Here is a 20,236-nt window from a genome sequence, read left to right on the forward strand (position 1 = left end):
TGGGGTTTGTAAAAGTTTCTCTTCGTCTGACATTATAAGATGCTGTTTGCAATTTACCTACACTGATTATTACTTGTTGCTTATCAATTGCAATATATATATATATTGTGAGCTGTAAAATTTAGAGGTAGGAGAGGGATTCATCACACATAACTTCATGATTTTTGGCTAGACATCTGCAACTGAGTCAGTCATCCTCATAAGCTCACCTTATGATCAACTGAAGAAATAATACTTCTAAGTTATCATATGTCTGACTTATTCCAGATGCTTATGCTAGGACAGCATGAATTATGTCCTGTAAGTGCCTGCTTTTCTCCCTCACTTGTAAAGGATAGCTGGGAACTCTGTTTCAGATTGTGACTTCTATTTTTTTTTTATATTTTAAATGAAGAAGATTTACACTTCTATGGGCAATTGAAAATAAATGAAGAGGTGTGAGTAGGACTTGGGGGTTCTGGTGGATGAGAAGCTGGACATGAGCAATCAGTGTGTGCTTGCAGCATGGAAGGCCAATTATATCCTCAGCTGGGTGGATAGCAGAGAGAGGGAGGTGATTGTCCCCACTCTACTCAGCTCTTCTGAGGCCCATCTGTAGTATTGCACCCAGGCCTGGGTCCCCCAGCACAAGAAAGACACAAATCTCTTGGAACAGGTCCAGAGCAGGGCTGCTGAGATGATCAGAGGGCTGGGGCACCTCTCCTTTGAAGAAAGGTTGAAGGAACTGGTCTTATATAGCTTGGAAAAGAGAAGGCTCTGGGGAGACCTCATTGAAGCCTTCCAGTACTTGAAGGGAGCATATAAACAGGGAGAAGTATGACACATGGGTGGATAGTGACTGGACAAGAGGGAATGGTTTTAAACCGAGACAGGGGAGATTTAGGTTAGATACTAGAAGGAAGTCTTTCACTTAGAGAGTGGTGGCACACTGGAACAGGTTGTCCAGAGAAGTTGTGGATGCCCCATCCCTGGAGGTATTCATAGCCAGGCTAGATGTGGCTTTGGGCAGTCTGGTTCAGTGGGTGGCAACCCTGCCCATGGCAGGATTGAAGTCCTTTTCAACCTAGGCCATTTTATGATTCTGTGATTCAATGATAAATACAGATTCTCTTAAGCTAATAAAATAGACTTAAAACTGGATTTTTTTTTGTGTTCCATTTTCCTATTTATGCTAATGACTGATATTTAAATCTATTCCCTTTTCATGTTTTTTGTTTTATTTATTTTTCTTTTTATTGAGAGCCAAAATATGAGGTTCTGTTCTTTATAGTTTATAATAAATTGACAATTACAGATTTACTATGTTACTTGATTATACAGATAGAATTTAAAATGGCTTAAGTGTGGCAGAAATTCTACTTAAGCATTCATTGAAACAGAGCGTACTAAAAATTTTTTGAAGACTACATATAAATGTTTACTATTTTGTCCTTTCACACACATGCAAATTTATGTTTTAGATTTTCATATAAATTGGTGCTTTGTGGAAAGGCTTTGATGAAATCAAGCGTAATGTTTAAAAATATTTGTTATAATGTATATTAATTCAGTTATATTGAATTCCACTGGTTTTACAATAATTGGATTCATTTGGTAATGTATTCTCACAGACTGGATATTTATTTATTTATTTGTTTTTAATAGCAGTATTTTTCCAGCTCTATGCTTTTTAATATTATGTAAGAAACAGGGAAAAGGCCAATTCAGATATTGGCTTATGTGCAGGGTAATATTTTGTTTTCATGTCCTATAATGAAACAAACCTAAAATGAGTCTTGTGTTATTTAAATTAAAATAAAGCCTGTTGCAAGTAGCAGTTATTTTTGTTTCATATGTCCCTTCTAACTATTATGCATTACTGCAAATTGAGTATCAGAAAGGTTAGCTGACTGAACCTTCACTTTCAAGAAAATAGCAAAATCCAATCCAAATCAGCATGTGCATATGAAAGGTTCTCAAAATTATCTTGTAGTCACACATATGGGATATATTTATTGTGTAATGACCTCAGAGAGGCATAGGTTAATAATTCCACTAAGTCCTTAATAGCAGTTCAGTGTTTGGCACAAGAGAATTTGTAATGTATTGCATTCATATAACCACCTACAAAATGTGATTGCATGGCTGATTATAGTCTCCTCCAGGAGTTCTGCTTCCTTGCCTTTCATGCCTCATGTAGTAAACTATCTGTGGCATTTTATCGTAGCAGAATCATTAAGGCTTGTTACTAATTCAGTGCCCTGCTCTGATCTTTTGTACTTTTCTACACACAAATTCTTATTTCCTATGTGATGATCCCATACAGCTCAGTGAATGTCTATTTCAATTCAATATGCATCGTATCTTCTCAGTTTTTCAAGAAAGATTTAACTTGGCATTTTACATTCAGGCTGCTGAAAAGGAATCTCTGCAAAAGTCTGCTTCTTTTCATGTTGCTAGGTTAGCTCTAAAGAGAACCAGAGTAGGTACAATTTAAGTAAATCTGTGACTCTTATAAGAGGACAATGAATATGAAAATTTACAGTGAAAAGTAAGATTCATTTTGTCAATTGTTTATGGGCTGGCATAACAAACAGGGTGGAGGGGCCCACAGACCCATGCTCTGGGAAAGTGGAAAGGAGGTAAGGGTAAGGGGTAGGAAGATAGGCATAAAAACAAAACAGCAGCAACGATCTGAGGAGAAACAAACTAATATACTAAGTAAGATAACAGAATGCAATACAAACCAATATACTACAATATAACAGAATATAATTGGAGTTGAAGATCAAATCAAATAAGATCAGAGTGTCTGAAAACCAAAAGCTTTACTCTAAGTAAGCTGAGGCAATACAGCACCCGCAACAGAGATGAACTGGAAGATCAAATAAAGGGGCATCTTGTGATCTATGAATGGTTTTTGTCTTTTCCTCTGAGTGGGAAGCAGTAACAGAACAGTGCACAGTCCTATGGGAGATGTAGAGCTTCTCTTTAGAAACAGGTACCCAGAACTGGAGCGTTAACTCTTTATCTCTCAGTGCACTTCATGATGTTATGATGTGGAATACTGATAACCCATTCATAAAAGCATGACACATTTGCAGTTTGTATGTATTGCCTTGATTGTTAGAAATCACGGCACATGCTAAAGCCATTGTGTTTTAGCTCATGTGTTAAGAATACTTCAGAGCACGCAGACAGAATGAATAAACTTTAGAATCATCACAGAATGGCTAAGGTTACAGGGGCCTATGAAAGTCATCTGATCTACTTCTTCTGCTCAAGCAGAGATACCTAGAACAGGTTGCTCAGGACCATGTACAGACATCCTTTGAAGATCTTCAAGATCATTTCACAGCCTGGTCAACCTATTCCAGTGTTCAGTCACTCACACAGTGAAGTGCTTCTTGATGTTTAGACTGACCCCTTCTGTGTTTTAATCTGTGCTCATTGGCTTTTGGCACTGGACAACACTGATGTGAACCTGTCCCCTTTGCACGCTCCCTTCAGGTGTTCATGACATTGATAAGATTTCCTCTGAGCACTTCTACTTGTTGGACTTCTTGAAGTTCTTGTCAGCCCACCTCTCCAGCCTAATACATGGCAGAAGAAGGCAATCTGCTCATACTGCCTAGACTAAATTTTCGAATGTAATGAGAAACCCATTGTAATTATATAGATGTTATACATGGATACCATATTCACATGTGTACATATAAATGTACTTTCTTATTTCCACATATTTATACATCAAGTAGGATATGTAAATATTTGAATCTTAATAAATTTTTACATGGCCAATATAATTTTATATGTATCTTCATGAACTTCAACAGATTTTACAGAAGCTATCGAGCATCAACTACTTTCAGCACCAAAATCTCATTTTATATCCACTGCTAACTATTTTTTTTTCTAATTTAAAACTAGATCAACTTCTCAATAACCTCTATTGAGATAAAATGAAATTTCTTTGGAATCAGTAGAACTGCTTTAGCTGAGTATTTCATTATTGATTGAATTCAGTGAATTGAGAAGGATTTGTTCATTATGAAGGTCACAGACTAAATGATCTAAGACTTTTTTCTAGTCATCCATATAATTGCAGTGCACTGATAATTTTCTTACTTCAGTTAAAAAAAAAAGAAAAATTGGCTCAATTTTCTTTAATAAAATAAATATTAATATGCTGTAATCGTGGTTGTTAGAGCTGAAGTAACACTTCAAAATTTCATGCCAACACAATATTAAAAAAAAAAAAAAAAAAAAAAAAAAAAGAAAAAATTGTATTCTCCATCAGTGTGTTTCTTTTCTTTGTTGTTGTTCTTTGAAGGTTTTTTTTTGTGTGTTATTGATGATCCATTTACTGATTTGCAAATCCATTTGAACTAGAAAAGTACTGTACTGGCATACATAATTACAGTCACGTAAAGAGAAAGTATGTTTCATACTGAATGCTTTCTCACCACAGTATTCTCACTGACTACAAAGACATACTTTTAAATCAATATTTTATGAATGACATGAATATATTACCTGATACTAAAACACAGCTTGTCGGCTTAGGAATATTTTTTGTAGAAACTTTTAAAATCTTGTCTCTTTTCTCTCTTGTCTCCCAGTGTATTTTGCTCTGAATGTCCTTTGACCTACAGATGAATTTCTGCATGATCTTAAATCCCACAGAGGTCATTTAAATCTCCTTAATGATGGTTTTGAAATTGCTGACATTTCATGTTTTCTGTTTGTCAACTGATGCTTTTAATCAAGTTCTTCTCAAAAAATAAAATAAAATAAAAAATTAGACTGTTTTTCTTTCCAGAGGAAAAGAAGAGCTTGTTGAAAATCATCTTCCTTAGCTGCAGAATCTATAAAAGTGTTTTTTTGTTGTTGTTCTTGTTTTGTTTTGTTTTCCTGGAGGTGCAGAGTTCAATTGGAGACCTGTATTTAGCAGTGTTCCTCGGGGGTTGGTGCTGGTCTAGTCTTGTTCAACATCTTCGTCACTGACCTTGATGAGGGGACAGAGTCCACCCTCATCAAGTTTGCTGATGATACAAAGCTGGGAGGAATGGCTGACACACCAGAAGGCTGTGCTGACATTCAGCAAAACCTGGACAGGCTGGAGAGTTGGGCAGAGAGGAACCAGATGAGGTTTAACAAAAGCAAATTTTAAATCCTGCATCTGGGGAGGAATGACCGTATGCATCAGTACAGGTTGGAAGATGATCTGTTTGAAAGGAGCTCTGCAGAGAGGGACCTGGGTGTCCTGGTGGACAGCAGGTTGGCCATGAGCCAGCAGTGTGCCCTGGTGGCAAAGAAGGCCACTGGTGTCCTGGGGTGTATCAAAAGGAGCATGGCCAGCAGGTCAAGGGAGGTGACCTACCCCTCTACTCTGCCTTCGTTGTGTCCATTTCTGGGCTCTCCAGACTTTTTTTCAGCAGTGTGTGGCAATAGGACAAGGGGAAACTAGGCAACAAACTGAAGCATAGGAAGTTCAGCACAAATGTGCATAAGAACTTCTTCACAGTAAGGGTGACAGAACAGTGGTACAGGATGCCCAGAGAGGTTGTACAGTCTTCTTCTCTGGAGACGCTCAAGACACACCTGGAAGCCTACCTGCACTACTTGTTTTAGGGAGCCTGCTTTGGCAAGGGTAAGTTAGACTAGGTGATCTCTCGAGGTCACTTCTATTCTGTGGTTTGGTGATATTTTATAATATTTTAGTTAGAAAACTGCTATAAATGAATACAGAGATAGAAAATATGGAACAATATTTTGATCTAGAATGATTGAACCAACAAAGCAAATTAATATCCTAAATGCACCAGCACAATCTAGCACAAAGTCATTGTATGAACTCAAAAACATTTTCTTATTTAATGACGGATGCACTGCATTTATGTTTTAATAAATAAGACAGTGAATAGTAGGCCTTAATCTGTAGTAAAATAATAATTTACAGACTACTTTATCTTAACTCTCATGTAGTCTGATACAGTCATAGTATCATAGTATCATAGTATCGTGCAAGTTGGAAGGGACCTTAGAGATCATCGAGTCCAACTCCCAGGTTTCGAGCCCCCTGTGTAGCGAAGCGGCACTTCTACCCCCTGCTCCACAATGATGTTTTTAACTGGAAGAATTTGCATTCAGTCTTGCAAAGATAACGTAGCCCAAATTGTAACTTTGATTACAATTAAATTTACTTGATGCAGGTTCTTTCTTTCAGAAAAGTTTGCCTTCTTGTCTAGAAAGTAGAGTTTTGCCATAATTATATTATTCATATAAAGGTATTACTCTCCGAGTCTTTTCAGATTCTGGCAGTTAATAGTTCTTTAATTGTTGGCACTTATTCTATAACTTTTTTTTTTTTTTTTCTTAAACAAAACTGTATTTATTCCTAATGTATCCCACTCCTGTGTTACCAAATGCATGAAGTACCACTCCAGATTTACAGATAGAAATGTCTTCATTAATGCTTTCCATTCAGAAAATTGTCATATTCAACTTTGGCCAGTGAACAACTGACCTAATCAAGGCAGTGTGGATAGAGAGATTTCATCTACACAGTCTCCTTGGTCAGATGTGGATTGCTAACACTGATGAAAATTCCAGCCTTGTTTCCACACGGCAGATTTCCTTTCTGTGAGAGTATTTCTCTGTTGCTCTCTCAGGCATACTGAAAGGTAGAAAAGGGTGCAAAGGGACCTAAACAAAAGACCAGACAAGGTCTTTGATTTTTTCAGAGAAAGGATTTTGAAAGGCAAACCTCATTAAGAAATGCTGGAAAGGCATGATTCAACAGTTTTCACAAGCTATAGAAACTCACATCAAAGGCACTCTGTTCTTCTGAGTTTGGTTTGTCAAACTGAATTTTAAAATGTCTTTTCTGATTAGTTATCAAAGGTTTGTAATGATAGTACTGAGATAAATGTTTTTGATCCAAATAGTGATGATTTTATCCTTTCTCCTACTTAGCTGAAAAAAAAAAAAAAAAAAAAAAAAAAAAAAAAAAAAAAAAAGAGGAACACTAGTTTCTTAAATTCAGTGATGAATTGTCTTCAGTGTCTGAATTCTAAACGTATATGCACCTGAAAATGGAAATCTGCTTACAAGTGAATTCAACAAATCACCCAAATCGGATGTGGCATCTTTTAACTGAAAGACATAAGAGTAGGCCTTGCAGTTGCAGGGCTTATATCCTATCACAGTAATGACAGATTATCACACTTTTAGAGAGAAATCAATTATAACTTTCTGTGCAGAAATTTTTATATCTGAACTGTTACCAAGAAGGGTAAAGTTACAAAAAATGATTCATTCAAAGTCATCTAATTAAAAAAGGCAAAGCACTAAAAAGGAAGAGTAAGACTTCTAAATGTCTTGGAATATAAGTATCTCAAAAACCTCAGTGAGTTGTGCAGTATCCTGGACCTTCAGCACTGTCTGCAGTGTTGTTTCTCTTTTGCTGGCGGCTAGATTGACTAACTGGATTACAGAATTTAGCAGACTTCAACTTCCCAGATATCTGCTGGAACTATAATACAGCAGTCCTAGAGGTTCCTAGATTGTGTGGGACGCAGCTGGTGAAGTAACCAACAAGGGGAAGCAAAATACTGGACTGTTACTTGCTTAGATATAAACACAATCAAAACCTAAAATGGTTGCAACTGGCAACTCAGTGGATATATTTTACTATCTGTCTTAAATGAAGAGGGCAAATGAAAAGCAGCGCTTCACAGTGAAATTTCATGCCAGAAGAAACAGACAGTTATTCCTTTTTTTTAGTTAAATTAGGGGAACACAATGGTTCTCACTGAGCTTTGCAGAAGTTTTAGTACTTCATATTTTCTAAAAATCATGTGAAGTGCTTCTTTGTCCAAATATATTTACTTAGAATTCTATCTCTGGCCTGTATACTGCTGTCTCCACTTTTAGGAATTAATTCACATAATTACATGAAACTGCTGCCTTTTGAACTGACTCGTGCACTCTGGCAGTCTTCTCTGGTAGGGTGTGTTCTTTTCTTCTACATACAGTAAACAGTGTTTGATCACTGTCTGTGTGCAACTGAACCAAGTCCCACATCTTCTCTGCATATAACAGTGATATCATTGCAGACACTTAGATTTATATTTATGTAAATGGATTTGGATCAAGTGCTAGCATGTTCTTTTAGTGCTGTTCCTAAGCTCTTTTTCTCTGATAAAGAGGAGCAGTACTGCAGTGGCTGGCCAACTGAACTGTTCTTTAAGATCTGCTTGTCACCTTGAACATTAAGCAGTTTTTAAAATGTGGATGTTGACATATTAACCCTTACATGTAGGAGTCTTAATTGTGAATTTGTCCCACCTGTGGATACATGGATACAAAGGTAATTATCTCAAGTCTGGATATTCAGACGCTTTAGTGCTTTCTCCCTTATATATCCCTCTCTACTTGAATCTTTGGCAAATACAACTGTATCTGTCAGGCAGTACCAAAATATCTCATGACTTCTGTGACGTATTTAGTGGTGATATTACACTTTCTTTATCCATCAGTATCCATGCCAAGGAAATATAATGGTGAATGCACATTGAAGTAGCTCTGAATTCATGGACTGTTCATGACAGTAAAAGTTTCCAAATGAATAACAGACAGCTTTTGCATCATAAGTTATTCAGTAATAGGACTTTCAAATAGCCTATCTATTAGTTAATCTTCAAGCACTGTAGAAAAGGCAATAGACTGCAAAAGGATTCATATAAGACACGGATGCAGCATGGCTATAGAGAGAAAGAGTTATCAGAATGGTTTCCTCCTGGGAAGCATTACAAAAAGAGGAAGGAAACAAGAATCTTGCCTGCAGATAGTTACAAACACAAAATAACTGTTTTTTTGTTTTTTATTTAAAACTACATTTTTGCCATTTCATATTTAAAATGTTTTCTGAGGTTTTCCAGGACTTCGTACAAAGCTGTATCATCATAGTATATTCTGGTGAACAGTTGAGTGTACAGTGAGTTCACAGTTCTATAATGTTATTTTACTAATATTTTATTTTGTGTTTTCTTAGATTATATTCAGTTGGAGGACGAGATGGAAGCTCATGTTTGAGTTCAATGGAATACTATGATCCTCACACAAATAAATGGAATATGTGTGCTCCAATGTGTAAGAGAAGAGGAGGTGTAGGAGTGGCTACATGTGATGGCTTTCTTTATGCAGTTGGAGGTCATGATGCTCCAGCTTCTAACCACTGCTCGCGACTACTGGATTATGTAGAAAGGTATCTACTACATGCATTTTAAAAATACATTATATTGGATATTACCCTTACATGTTCTTTCACCCTAACACTGTATTTCACAAGCAGGTATTCTGCAAATTCAATATTATTCAGTAGGGCAGTGCTACTCATCTTGAAGGTACTCTTCAAATGTTCCAATAAGGTTTGACTTTTTTTTTTTTTTTTTTTTTTTAAATTCTGTTTTTGAATGTTTTGAAGTAGAATACAGTAAAATACAATTTCCAAATGTATGCAGGTAGCAAAGTTTAAAACAGATATATTTGAACAGTCATTTGATTCAAGCATAGAATAGGTACAGATAGATACCAGGAAAGAGATTTTTTTTTCCAAGTAAATGTTTAAAAGTATATTAAATGTCGATTTTGTCTTCTTTTTAATATTGGAATTTACTAGTTATTCAACAAGTAATCCGAAAATTCCAAGTTGAAACTTATTCCACATGATTTTCCTTGTGATTAGATATTTTTCCATATGCAAAATACTTATGTTCTCCTTACCTCCAACAGATGAAAATTTAATCAGAGAAATCACAGGTCTAATTTATCTTTATCTTGATGGTAATCCATCTATAAGTAAAAATACCCAGATTATTATTATTATTTTTTTTTTGTGAACTAAATTTATATTAGTACTAAAATCACAGTCATAAAGAAAGCATCCACAACAATCATGGAGTCCAACTCCTAATAGCTAGTACTGACAATATTTATAAATACAAAATCTTTATTACTTTCTTATTGTAGTTTATTGATGCTTATAAGGAAGCATTTATTTATTTATTTATTTTTCTTGACAAGAATGTCCTTCAAAAACAACCTCATTTCCATTACATCTGCAGTGGGTGTAATAGCAATGAGTTAACCACATATACTTTATCTATCTGGTGTCTGAATTACATTACACAATGTTCTTTGTCTAGGTCTCCATGAGAAAATGGGCAATATCTCAAAGGACTCCCAATAACTGACAGATGTATAATACGGCTTCAATGCATCTACTTTTACATTTGAAAATTCATTTTCCAGCCAAAAAAAATATTTCCAATGGCTTAGGATACCACCGTCTAATAAGTGTTTATTATAAGATTTATTATGTTATATATCCCTGAAAGTTTTACCTTCTATAAAAATATTTTTGACACTACTTAGATCTAGTGACAGCAGATTTGTGTTTTTGAATGCTTCTGTTAAATCCTGCTTGTTAAAGACTAGTTAAGACATCTAGTTGTTTCCCAGCTTCTTAGGTTGATGCAATTTTAAAGGATTTCTGATGACACTGAGTATTTAAAAGCAAAGCAGTAGTTACATTTGTCTGTTTTTCACATGCTGGGAGAGCCCCTTTTAAAGGTACAATCAGTAATTTCTATTTAAGAATTATAAAATTTGGTGATATTTCAACTGTGAAGCAATCCTTGAAAAAGAATGGTGCTTGCTCTAAATGTGATAGCTATTGACAAGTTAAATGAGTCATCTATAGATTTTTTTTCCCTTTCTCATCTTGATTTCAAATTCATTTATTTCCACATTAATGAACTTTATTGTAAACTTTCTCAATCCAGGGAATAACTATTTATTGTGAAAACCAAAAAGTACAGTTGTTTTTAGCAAAAGAAAAAATGTAAGAAAACTCAGACTTTTTTGGACAATTACAAAACAAATGAACAAAAACACCTTGACCAAATTATTTTGCAGTTCTATCCTGCTGATATAATTAAGTTTTAAGGATTTTGTTTAGCCCATGGATGTTCAATCTTCTGGCTTACCTGGGACACATTTTGTGAAGAGGAATTGTCTTGGGCTGCAGATAAAATATATAATGTAGTCATTGTATAACTTACAAGATTTATTTTATTTTGAAATATTTTTTTTATTAAAATATTAAATAAATTAAAAAAAAAAAAAAAAAAGAGAGAGAGAGAGAGAGAAACCCACAAACCATAAGACTAGTGGGATCTAGTGGGACCTTGTTTTTGTGAAAGTAATGTGTTGGACTGGTTCAGTGGTAGTGGTTGCAATTCTTCATGAGTTCTCAAGGTGTTAAGAGATTTTTGATGAAATTTTATTCTTCCTGTGCTTCATCCTTGAAAACAGTTGTTCACTAGTATATCTGTTAACAAAAAGCAATTATATGAATAAGATATGATTGTGAAGCAAGGGATATTTTTCTTTGGTGAGATAGTGTCATATTCTATCCATAAGGGGAGTGTCTTAGTAGCAATAATAACGTAGTGATATTATATAACAATAGAGAACTTGTAAATAAAAATATTGCCTATCACAGACTTCCTTTGTAGTTTGTAGTCTGAGCTACTTTACACTTATTAAATAAAGTCTGTGCAAGATATTTCATCCTTAAACTGTTTATTTCTCTCAAGTGATTGTAAAGTGATTCTACTACATACTATAGATACTTAAGGACAGAAAAAGCTATTTCTATCATACTTTAATGTAATAATCTATTTTGTTATCACAATGAAATATCCATTACCTAAAAATAAGGTGTCGAGTTTAATTTAATAATCCAGGCTTCCTTAGTAACTCTCTGAAAGGCACTATCAGTAGATTTATTTCAGCTTTATAGCCGATGTTAAATACAGTGACATGGCCTCCAGTATTAACTGATTTTAAATTGTTAATGAATATCTAACTTAATAGTAAAAATTAAATATTTAATTTTTGAATGGCTATCATTATGTACTTCTGCTCTCAGTTTTAGAAATTCTGTGATCATTTTCTTTAAAACTGTACTAATTTCTTCACTTGAAGAGGGATTCTAATTGTAATGAAATTAGAAACATGAATTCCTGGGGATATTTTCTGGCTGTGAACAATTTATATTAGCACAGTAGAATATAATTATTGCACAAATACTTTAATATGCCACAAAAGTATAATGATTTATTTCAAATATACATAAATATATACATACATTAAGATATTGCTCTTCTCAGATCTATGTTATGACATCTTACACAAAAAACAGTTTAGGAATCTTTATTTTTTTTCAAATAGTTAACTGAAAGTTTCTAATCAACATCAAAATATATGAATTGGGAATACAGTAAATGTGTATCTTTTCTTTCTGCTGTTACAGAAATATTTTGGATAAGATACTCATGATTTTTTTTGTTTTTCTGTGAAAGGGCTGTATTTCACATGGAGATTAGCATGAATCAGTGCTTGGCTTCTCACTGTACATTCAGTTTCCCTTTTCCTTCATTAGGTATGATCCAAAAACCGATACATGGACAATGGTGGCTCCACTGAGTATGCCTAGAGATGCTGTTGGTGTCTGTCTCCTTGGTGACAAGTTATATGCAGTAGGTGGATACGATGGGCAAACATACCTGAACACTATGGAAGCCTATGACCCTCAAACTAATGAATGGACACAGGTATTTTTCAAATCTTTATTTTTTCTCATGCATTTTGATAATTTCCCAGGAAAATACACAACTTCTATGAAAAATATTTTGGTATCTTAGATTGCTATGACTGTAAAAGTATTCCTAATACTTCTTTTTTTTTTTCAGTTGTTATGTTAAAAGTTTCCTCTTCAGATAGGAAAAAGAGAACTAAGAAACCAGTAAAAGACAGAATAAACACTCATTAGAGATGTGATCTTTTTTTACCTTTCAGGTAAAACTAGACCATATCTATTCCATCTTGGTTTTTTCTTCTGCAGAAATAGTGTTATAAAAATTGTCTAAATGAATCTGGAATTTTAATTGCTGGCAGGCATCTTTTGAAGATGTTTCATGTGAAAACAGTTTGTTTAATGTATGTAGGGAGCTGGGTTTTCATTTCGTTCTTCAATGCAATTTCCTTCTTTTTTGAAATGTTGTAATATATGTATATTCCTGGTATTGAACTGTATAAGAATGGAAGTATTTTCAAAGTGAAAGTGGTGGCAATTGGTGGTTTAACTGTAAAGAAAATGTTGTAATAGTGCTTAAAAAGATTTGAAATCATAGTAAATATATTTGGATGTATACTTAAACAATATGAAATGCCTCTGCTTTAGTAGGCACATTATCATTACTTATAGTGTACTATTCTAATTATTAAATACCTCAGATGTATTATTCTCAACAAGTAAAGAGATCCAGACTCACACAGCAAGTAATCCTTTCAGAATCTAGAAACAGTGTCTGAATCTGCCAAACTTAATTTAAAGGAAATTTGATTCTGGTTATTAGTACTGTAAGCACAGAATTTTGGTATTTGTAACTTTGACTTTTCTTACAGCGACACAGTCTAACAGAATATGGAAACTACTGACATATCAACAAATCCACAAAAATGAAGTCTTCTCTAAAATCACTTTTTCTGTTGTTGTTGTTCTCACATTTTCAATTACAGTTTCATTACTTCCTGACACAACATGTGATTAAGTAATTTAAAACTACAGTACTAGCACATTGTGGGTATTTAATCCCATTTGTTTAAAATATTATATATTAATACTGACACAACACTTTGGCTCTCTCTTGCATGATTAGACTATTCAGTTTATTTCTGTCTTTTTTTTTTTAATTATTAATATCTTTTGTTTTGTTTTGTTTTCATGCAGATGGCTTCCTTAAATATTGGAAGAGCTGGTGCCTGTGTTGTAGTCATCAAGCAACCATGACTTTGTCAGCGCTGCTTAGGATTTTACTGACTGTGAAATTATTATTTTTCTATTGAGACAAGAACAACTTCACATGAACATGCATTTACACAGTGAATACTGTGTTGATCACAGATTTGAAGAAGCATAAGAGTAAGAAGTATAGAGGATTTATACCCAATAAAATCAGAAAAAATATTCATTCTGTGAAGAAAAAAAAAAACAACAAAAAACAGATTGCTGTAGGCATAAATATGTAAGCATTCAGTAACACAGTCTGTACTGTTCTCTCTAATGTGTTCCAAAGAACTGGATAATTAGAAGCATCAAGGGACAGCTATACAGAAAAATATGGAAGGAGTTCAAGAGCGGCTTTCATGGATTTAAGAGTTTTAACAGTAGAAACATGAAAGTATATTTAATGACTTTCAAACTTTTTTTTTTTTTTTAAGAGAAAAGTAGATAATACAATTTTTCAGTTCAGGTTTTTTCTTCAAATGGGTTATGGCTTTCATATCTAGACAGGTAGTTATTTTAAGGAAAACAATTAGATCTTCCTGAAGTTCAGAAAAAGAAAAGTCTGGATATTCAATTTTCATTTGTAACGATTAAGCTCTTGCTCTACAGTAAGAAGAAAGAAAGGTAAAACTAAACCTCTAAGATTATATTTTTGTTCAGATTGTATCTCCTTGCATCTTAATACAGAGTCTACGAGAGGAAAACCTGAGTATTCAATTTAATAATACACAAAGCAGGCTTTTGGCTGTGATGGGGTCTTGTTGCAAATGTGGGAGTCAAAAGGGCAATTTCCTAATTCTTTCTTAATTTTATATTCACTTAGGCATGTGAGCTCTAATCATGTTGTTTATTGCACCTTCTGTATATTAAAAGCTCATAAACAGATGGAACATAGATACTATTTCTTCATTACCTAAGGTAAACAGGTGAGCCATGACCAGAAGAGACTATAGAGCCTCTTCTCATTTCAGTTGACAGATCCAATGACATTTCAAAAGGGATTAAACAAACAAACAAACAAAAAAGCCCTACATGTTATTTCTTTCTGGAACTCATACCTACACAGTGCTGCCTGATTAGTTTGATTAATTTATTCCTTTCCACTTCTTAGCTACTAATAAGGAACTGAGAATATATGCAAGTGGAATTAGGGAAATTAGACCATTTTATATAATAATTTATATACTCATATACTATGTGCTTCCTGTTAGAGTTGATCATTTCTAGCAGCAATGGTACACTCTACTTTTTCCTTGACAGAAGATTCATCACTGAAATTTTCTATGTGCTCAGATAAACCCATTAGGCCACTACTAGAATAAGGAATTCTGCTGTTCAGAGAGGCACAGGTTATGGGAACAGAACTACCAAGCATTCCTCTTCTTTTAAATCCTTCCTCATCTTTTAGGAAGCATTACTTGGTCAATACACTGTAATATCATCGTAAACTGTCTCTAATAATTTTGAGAAAGAATTCTGGTTACAGTTAAAAGAGCTTTCCTAGTACAAACCAGTTAAGCTGGAAAAAGATGTAGAGTCTTCTACTTCGTACATAAATGAAGATGTATCTAATCCTTTTAAGAGCATTAGCATGCGTGGAGATCTTTAGTTCTTGACACAAAGTGAAAATCAGTTCTGAAGCCTAAGTATGCTACTTTAATTCTTTTCTCTAATAAGAACTTGTCTGCAAAATATTTATTTATTTATTTATTTTCCGAAATCTCTTAGCATTTGAGCTGCAATTATAGTATTTCTTCTGCAAACAAATATATTTATTTTTCTGCCACTGTAACACATTGTTTAGTGACAGATGTTATGACTCTACAAATTTTGCTTCACAAAAAATGAGCTTTTGAGACCAAAGCACAAAGGTTCTAGAAATTTATTTGCAACTAAATATGACATTAACATGCAGTTCTCCTATAAAAATACCTAATAAATTAGAAAAAAATATTTCAGTTCTGCCCCCAGAAATTGCTTTTGAATATATTCATACACAATGAAAATATGTTTGCTCTAATACTGACTTTCAAAAGATAACTTTTATAATTGAAGTCTGACAGATATATATATATATATATATATATATATATATATATTTCCCTCTCTGCTTTGATCATTTTTCTCTTTAGTCTATCCTCAGTCTTATTTTTGTTTTCAATTTAATTTTATTCTCCAAATTTGGCTTTTAGATTTTTTTGTTTGTTTGTTTTCTTTTCTTTTGTTTTGATGGCTCTATTTTCTGGAGAAAAAGAATGTATGGAGACATTTTTGATGAGACTTTAAATTTTCCTTGCCATTGTGTTTACTCATATTAAAACAATGATGTTTTTATCTGTGAATCGAAAAGGAATGAATTTAAGTCAAAATAATATTTAACTTAAATGCTTGGTCCTACATTCAATTCAAATCATTTTCTTATTTACAGTTGTTAAAATAGCTTGTAATAGTCTGCAGTGTGCTAAATGATATTGCAGGTGCAGGAAAAAGCCAGACTGTCTCATCATTGTCTATCTAAGCATGATACTTGGCTCTCAGATAATCCTTTCTTACTTTTCAGTGTGAAAAGTAAAGCAGAATAAAATCTTCAACTATTAACTTCCTTAACTTAAATTCCTCAAAATGCTCCTTAAAAATTTTAGTTTCAGAGTTGTTTTTTTTTTTTTCAATAAATATCTGTTCCTGTTTTCTAACTCTTCTCCTCTCCCCACTTCCAATCATTTCGATATTTCAGAGACTTTCTACCATGAAAGACATTTTCCCAATGAATTATTTCTGATGAAAGCATTAAGTGCAATAGTACAGCATACTGGTAGCCAATTCCTTACCACTCTCTATGAAAAGAAGTAGATGTACAAAGCATAATGAATAATGGCTTATTTTTCATATTCAAAATGAATCTTCTTTGATATATCTTCAGCATTTTAAAATTTGGTATATTTAAGAATAAATATAGACTTTTAAAAATATAAACATTATTTTTAATATAGAGCTTTCAAGTATTCAAAAATTACTCCAGCTTTACAAAGCTGTATTTTCAGTTATGCATAATTCATCATTCTCCCATTGCTGGCATCTAGATCTCTTACAGGTGTTCTTACTCTCCAGATTTTGTTGTTGTTGTTTTTTTGTTGTTGTTGTTGTTGTTGTTGTTTTTCCAGTCCAAGGGACATCGAAATCTGATTGAATAAAATATCAAAAACAATATTTGCAAGTCATTTTGCAACTTCTGTATGGTGTACACAAGTGAGAAATCAGGAACACAAAGTGTTCATAGAGCACGTTTCTGACTTCAATAGGTTTGTCTCAAGGTTAACTTTTCTACCATTTATAGAATCTTGTGTAATCTGGATAATATTTGCCAAAATATTACAAGAGGTAATACTGTAAGAAGGATAATGAAATAGGAAAATAATAAAGATATATAAATATCTGATAATAAAGAAATCTTGGATATTTTTGAATTTGCTATGCCAAGCAGATGTACATATGCTAGGTAATATGGGCTCAGTGCCAACTCAAAAGAGAATCTAGATATGTAAACATAATTTACAAAATATTTCTGTTTAAAAATAAATTATTCATGCAATATATTTGTTCTAAATTAAATTAGAATGTATAAAATATTCAGCAGAGTAATTATTACTCAGTCTTATTCTAAATCTGCTGTAAAGCTTTTCAGATTTGCACTACCTTATATTTCGAGCCTAATTCCCAATGAACAGGGCACCTACAGCTTGATCGAATTGCTCAGAGCCTGGTCTAGCCTAACCATGAATGTCTCCAAGGACGAGGCTTACACCACATCTATTGCAAACCTATTCCCATACCTTACCACTCTTATTGTAAAAGCTTCTTCCTTATATCCAAACAAAATCTCTTTTAGTTTGAAACCACTTCCTCTTGTCTTATCACCACAGACCCTACTAAAGAGTCTGTTCTCTTCTTTCTTATAGTCCCCCTTTAGATACTGAAAGGCTGCTATCAGCTCTCCTCAGGAGTCTTCACTTCTCTTCTCCAGGCTGAACAGCCTCAGCCGTCTTATCCTGTCCTTATCAGGACAGTTCCAACCATTGGATCATTTTTGTGGCCGCTCTCTATACACACTGAAAAAGATCTGTGTCTCTCTTGTACTGAGGGCTCCTCATCACGACACATTACTCAATATGAAGTCTTACCAGTGCAGAGCAAAGGGGCAGGGTCACCTCCCTTGACCTATTGGCTACACGTCTTGAAGCTTAGTTGCTCAAATTTGAAAACATTACTTTGATTTTTTTCAGTAAGCGTCACATACAGTGAGTGTAAATCTGACAGTGTTCTTGATTTTCTTTTTCTTTCTAATAGTAAGATCATATAATTATAGAATCATAGAATGGCCTGAGTTGAAAAGGGTAATAATGATCACCTAGTTCCAAACTCCTTGCTATGTGCAGGATTTTCAGCCACTGGACCAGGCTGGCCAGAGCCACAACTAGCCTGGCCTTGAATGCCTCCAGGGATGGGGCATCTACAACCTCCTTGGGCAAACTTTTCCAGTGTGTCACCACCCTCTGAGTAAAAAACTTCCTTCTAATATCTAACCTAAACCTGCCCTGTCTTAGTTTAAAACCACTCCCCCTTGTCCTATCACTATCCACCCACATAAACAGTCCTAAACAGATATCAGCACATCTGTAGAGATTTGGACAGCATCAGTCAAACAGAAAACCTCCTGTGTGAAAAACTATGCAGTGTGGAAACTAAACATATCAGATTTTTGGAGGATTTTTTTTTTCTTTATTGCAGATTTGCATATTTTCCAGAGTACTGACAAATTGAAAATGGTCATTTGTTGTACAAAGAAGAAAGATGACTTTCAATTGCAGATTGAATGAAGAAATATCCAAAGATTTACTTTATTACTGGAGCATTCCCAAAGATAGATATCTACTATGTAAACATTCACATCAGAATTAAACATTCTAAGCTTTTTGAAAAAAAACAGATGATAAATAGGCAATATTTCTCAGACTGATTCATCACATTCTTAAAGTATCATTCTCTCTATTGACTGAAAAAAAGATGCGTACATCTACAATGCCTAGTTCAGATACATATATTCACTCAGTAGACATCTAAATTAGCTTGGGATGGATGGGAGCTTAAAGACCATACAGTTCCAACCTTCCTGCTACAGGCAGGGCTGCCACTCACGAGATCAGACCGTCCAGGGTCACGTATCCAACTTGGCCTTGAACACCTCCAGGTTTGGGGCATCCACAGCTTCTTTGGATGGCTGGTTCCAGCACCACCTTCTGAGTAAAGAATTTCCTCCTAACATATAACATAAATCTCTCCTCTTTCAGTTGAAAATTGCCCTCTCTTGTCCTTCATGTCAGACTCTGCAAAAAGTAGCTTTTCATCTTGTTTATAAGCTCTCTTCAAATACTGAAAGCTTGCAACAAGGTCTTCCTGAAATCTCCTCCAGGCTAAGCAAGTCCAGAAGAATAGTTAGAAGGAACTGATCACACAAACTCTTACTTCAAATAACTGTGATAGGAGTTCTATTTAGGACGTAAGTACAAAAATCAACTGTGTATAAACAAATATATCTCTTAATTAACCAACAAGGAGAAGTATCATTCATTAAGTTGTATCTACAGCTCCTGGTTACCTAAGATTATAGATTAACATAACTGAGGGCTAACTCTTCCCTACAAGTTGATGAGTTTAAGTAGGCACAATGTGGTTAGCAGTATATCATAAATATTAACTAAATATTAACTTCCCAGTGCTGACTCTGAGAGTGCAACTGTTTGCAGATGTATTATGCAAATTTTTCATCGAATTGATCCATTTTGAAGTCTGAATCCAAAATCGAAAACAGTATCTTGGAATACTACAGTATAAGTGTTTTAGTGTGGTAAGGAACTACAGAGTAAAGTAAAGGTACAATGATTTGGAATGTATGAGAATCAATGTGTTATAAAATGTACAACTGCAGTTGTAAATACATTAAATTAAGCTGTGCTGAGTTTTGCAATATTTGCAAGAAATTTACTAAATGTAATGCTTTTATCGTGGTTCTATCATATCTTGAACATGTGTGTACAGAATGCAATTGAAAACATAGAGCACAATGTTAAATTGTGGTAGCTCAGCTTTGTTTGACACAACTTGTTTTTAAGGAATTTGAATCCTGAAATTGTCACTGCGCAAAAATAAACATGCTTGTTTTTATGTGTTGCAGAGGTGATTCTGTTAAGTTTACATGGGACCAAAATTAGGGTTTTTCTTGTGTGTTTTAAGCTTCCCTGTACCTTATTTCTTTTATGCAAATTGCACTGACAAGATTCT

General features: G+C 34.1%; 1 protein-coding gene across 1 annotated transcript in view; it reads left to right on the forward strand.

Moving 5' to 3' along the window:
• Positions 1–20,126, forward strand: part of KLHL1 (kelch like family member 1) — a 181,724-nt gene extending 161,598 nt beyond the window's left edge. Inside the window, exons 9-11 of the mRNA XM_072355084.1 lie at positions 9,038–9,250; positions 12,494–12,665; positions 13,844–20,126. Of these exons, the coding sequence (XP_072211185.1) occupies positions 9,038–9,250; positions 12,494–12,665; positions 13,844–13,903 (445 nt within the window). The 3' untranslated portion in view covers positions 13,904–20,126. The remainder of the gene's footprint in view (positions 1–9,037; positions 9,251–12,493; positions 12,666–13,843) is intronic.
• The last annotated feature ends 110 nt before the right edge of the window (positions 20,127–20,236 follow it).

Source organism: Excalfactoria chinensis, chromosome 1, assembly GCF_039878825.1.
Source record: "Excalfactoria chinensis isolate bCotChi1 chromosome 1, bCotChi1.hap2, whole genome shotgun sequence".
In the NCBI taxonomy this organism is placed as follows: domain Eukaryota; kingdom Metazoa; phylum Chordata; class Aves; order Galliformes; family Phasianidae; genus Excalfactoria; species Excalfactoria chinensis.